We start from the raw sequence: 4,242 nt of genomic DNA, 5'->3' as shown, positions 1-4,242 counted from the left end.
TGCTGATTAGCGCTATCGTAAAAAAAAAGAAAAAGAAAAAGAAAAGAAAAAAGAGCGCCGTTCATGAAGTTTAAGAGACAGGCTGTTGCGCAAGACAGCAAATCAACGAACTGTGACAAATTTGTAAATGTTTTATTCATCATTATGAGCGGCAGCACCAACACTGATTCATGCAGTGGTAATAATCAAATATCAGATAAACAGGAAAACATTCTAACATTTTGCCGCTTGGCCAGCTGGTTTTGTTGATGGGGGAGGTCTGGTTTGGAAAATGTAATCATGGGCTAATCCCCTCGCATGCGTATGACTGCTCGTGCCAAAAGGAAGGCTCAAAAAGCAAACCTCCATCTGTCCGCCAGGCACAGTTGTTCCGACGAGAATAAGGTAGCGCGTCGCCTTTTACGCACAGCACTGCGACGGAATTAAAGCAGAGTCCGAGCAGCTCTTTGTCACTTCGTCGTTTTTCAACGTGCACCGCAAGCTTTCGTCTGTCCTTTACTTTGTGTGTGTGCGTTTCATATTGACTTTCCAGACCTGTAAAGTTTTTGGACTTCTAACTTCTATCGCGCGTAAAACCGGGCTGGTGCGCGAGAACACTGCAAAGCCTCTTTTTTTAAAAAAAAAACAAACAAACAAATTCCTCATTTATTTGAACCTTTTAAACGAGATGGAAAACTTCACATCAGCTCCATTGGAGAACAATACTTTACCGACATGGGTGGACCACAGCATTCAGTACAAAGTGATTAGCAGTTGTCTGCTCTTCATGATTTGTGCTCTAGGAATTGTTGGCAATGTTATGGTGATCCTGGTGGTGCTCACTACTAAACATATGAGGACTCCCACCAACTGCTACCTGGTGAGTTTGGCTGTGGCTGACCTGATGGTGCTCACAACGGCTGGTTTGCCAGCTATTCCGGAAAGTATCTTCGTATCTTGGGTGTTTGGCCGCTATGGGTGCCTCTGCATCACCTACTTTCAGTACCTCGGGATCAACGCCTCCTCTTGCTCCATAACAGCTTTCACTATCGAGAGATACATCGCCATCTGCCACCCGATTAAAGCCCAGTTTCTGTGCACGCTGTCCAGAGCAAAAAAGATCATTTTGTTCGTCTGGGCTTTCACTTCCATTTACTGCTTGATGTGGTTTTATCTGTCAAACATCCAGGAAACGGTGTACAAAAACATCACCATCGTCACCTGCGCCTACAGAGTTGCCAGGAAGTTTTATTTACCCATTTACTTTTTTGATTTCGGCGTCTTTTTCGTGCTGCCGCTGCTGCTCTCCGCGGTTCTGTACGGCCTCATCGCCAGGATCCTCTTCCTCAACCCGCTGCCCTCCGACCCTAAAGACAAGAAGAAGAACGGACACAACAACCACGCCATCAACAAGAGCACCAGTTGTAAAAACTCTCGACACTCCAGCTCCACCGCGACCTCCCGCAGACAGGTGGGTGGTGTGTGAGCGTGGGGAGGATGAGAACCAGGATGTTTTTACTCTGCTCATTCAGCGAGATGTTGCAATTTTTTTGCACGGGTTCGTAAAATTATTCAAATATAAATGAATGAATAAACCTAGTCACATTCTACAGACATTTTAATACCAGTTATTAAAAGACAAAGTGAATATTTTAAAGTAATTAGGAGTGGAAATAGTTGTCATTTTCAGTATACAAAGGAGTTTTTTAACATTTCTTCATTAAAAATAAGTATAATTATAGTGATTGTTTTGTTAGTTAATTTGGTATAAGCTCTACAACATGTGAAAACTGAAGGTTTCTTCTGAGTGCAATCAAAAACCCAAAGATGGACTTCTTATTCTACGATTGCAAAGAAATGAAATGAAACAAATTAACATTCTTATGAAAAATAGCAAAAGATAAAAACAATGACCTCATCACAATTACAAATTTTGAATGTTTTCCACACCATAAAGATAGCCCCTCCATGTGTTAGAAGTACCTCTGCAATATCATTTAGTATGCACAGGAAATGAATATGCAAATTGAACCACACCTCCCACCTTAGCCTCTTGTCTCTGCTGCTGCAAGACTCACTCAGACGTGCTCTGGAGAGAATAGAAAAGCACCTCATAGAAGTGTGTGTTAAGTGTGAGAGGAAAACCCAGCCCTTCATTTAAAAATCAGTAGGTTAGGAACACAGAGTGGGTGCTTGTTCCACAAGTCACAAGAAAAAAAACAACGGAATAAATAAAATCCACAAAGAATGGAGGAAAGCATTTAAACTAATTAACACTTGCGACAAAGCTTTTATTTCACTTACAGTGACTCACTGAGTTCTCACCAAGTGATGTTACCTTCAATTCACCCGTGTCGTCTCTCGTCTTCTCCCTGTTTGACAGTTTCACTGACACACACACACACACACACACACACACACACACACACACACACACACACACACACACACACACACACAAATTATGAAACAATGGGCAGCAAAACAGCAGTAGAGACTCCCACAGTGAGCTGAAATGAACCAAGTGCACATGCACAACATGAACCTTTGGCTTGTTACATAAATCTTATCCTGTACTGCCAGCTTTCATAAGCCAGCTCCACCCCACAATCTAAAGGGACTGGTTGGTTGTCTGAATCTGTTATATTGAAGCTGTTATTCATATACTGTAATTCCAGTGTGATTTAAAACTTGTTTTTTATATTTATTATAATGTGTATATTAAAGAGGTATTGAACGCTGGGGTCAGTCTACACAATTTTAGCCTAATTCTGGACAACATGTCTGTAATGGGGTTACCACGAAGGAAGAGATTGGCAATGATTCAACAACCAGAAACCCTGCAAAGTCAATTAAAATCAGCAAATGTATTGACAACAGAGGGAACAGCCAATAGCAACAAATACTGGTCATATTGGTCAACTTAGAAGCAAGCGATTGAAGTGACAACCTACTGAACTGAAGGATACTGTTGACTGACATATGGCAGGGTTTACCTGTGTAACTTCAGCCTGGAATGACTTAGGACTAAGAGCCAGCTAGAAAGTGATGCATTTTAGATCATGTTATATATGAACAGGGTGATTATCATCATTTTTTCTTGTGTTGGGTGTCATAACGGATGAAAACTGATGCTCCATCGCATCGCCCTAGCTGAGAAAGGCTAGCTCGTTTTTGATGATGGGGCAGGGAAATGAAAAAGCCAATAATATATAGTCTGCTTCGGAATTTTGTGTTCATTTTCTTTTCTGGAAATCATGAAGGGAGCCATTCCACTTCCCACAAATTCCTTTCTACAGAATCTGACTCGATGTTAAAGACAACGAGCAAGACGGGTTGGTTACCAATGAGTAGTCCGTCATATCCCTCGGTCGAGGGGACACTGACCATCATAAAACACAAGAAATACTGTGTGGTCACAAGCCTGCATTAATAAATAAAACCAGCTTCCCCATATGCAGGAGCAGTTCTCATATTTCTCCTTCCTTCCCACTGCAGGTGACCAAGATGCTGGCAGTGGTGGTAATCCTCTTCGCCCTGCTCTGGATGCCGTACCGCACTCTGGTGGTGGTCAACTCCTTCCTGGACAAGGCCTATTTGGACAGCTGGTTCGTGCTTTTCTGCAAAATCTGCATCTACCTCAACAGCGCCATCAACCCAGTCATCTACAATGCCATGTCTCAGAAGTTTCGTGCCGCTTTCCGCAAGATCTGCCGCTGTGGGAGGAAAGGCTCGGATAAACCCGCCACCTACAGCGTGGCCCTCACCTACAGCGCTGTCAAGGATACATCAATGGTGGAAAGCACTGATCACTTCACGACCGAGCTGGAGGAGCTCACTGTCACTGACGAACTGCTGTCTGATCAGAAAATGATGTTCCCAGACCCCAGTGTCTACGGAAAGGTGAACTTCAGTGACAATTGAGGTTTTCTTTGAGGCCAGAGATTTTTTTTTTTTTTTGGGGGGGGGGGATAATTGAAAATTAAAGACTTTGAAAATGTTGCTTAATGGAGTCTGTCAAGTGGAAGTATTGTTTTCTCAGTGCTTGCTTACCTTTCAAAGCGAGGCTGCTGAAGCTAGAGATGTAAACACAGATTGCAGCCAGTGATGCGTAACAGCAGGCTTTGGAGCGCAAAGCCAAACACACTCTTTATGAGGCGTGATCCCGGACATTGTAAAGCCACCAACGCTGACAGATAAGCACTCTCATCACTCAGCTGTTATCTTATCTTTTCCATATAATATCAGGTATATGAGCCAACA

The 4,242-nt window shown here is 42.9% G+C and overlaps 1 protein-coding gene across 1 annotated transcript; it reads left to right on the top strand.

Moving 5' to 3' along the window:
- Positions 1-599: 599 nt before the first annotated feature.
- On the top strand, positions 600-3,903 carry trhrb (thyrotropin-releasing hormone receptor b). The gene is made up of 2 exons (XM_085345988.1): positions 600-1,450; positions 3,478-3,903. Exons 1-2 carry the CDS (start codon positions 668-670, stop codon positions 3,901-3,903), a joined length of 1,209 nt encoding a protein of 402 aa, XP_085202114.1. The 5' UTR covers positions 600-667.
- The last annotated feature ends 339 nt before the right edge of the window (positions 3,904-4,242 follow it).

This window comes from Diplotaxodon limnothrissa, linkage group LG22, assembly GCF_057381915.1.
Source record: "Diplotaxodon limnothrissa isolate DT_005_m linkage group LG22, D_limnothrissa_male_GT1.1, whole genome shotgun sequence".
NCBI lineage: Eukaryota > Metazoa > Chordata > Actinopteri > Cichliformes > Cichlidae > Diplotaxodon > Diplotaxodon limnothrissa.
This window is presented reverse-complemented; position numbering and strand designations above follow the sequence as displayed.

What these genes read in the sequence shown, in the direction of transcription:
- trhrb (XM_085345988.1), top strand. Translation starts at nt 668, where the DNA reads ATGGAAAACTTCACATCAGCTCCATTGGAGAACAATACTTTACCGACA. An exon ending in CCGCGACCTCCCGCAGACAG is followed by an intron (nt 1,451 to 3,477) that starts GTGGGTGGTGTG and finishes TTCCCACTGCAG; the next exon opens with GTGACCAAGATGCTGGCAGT.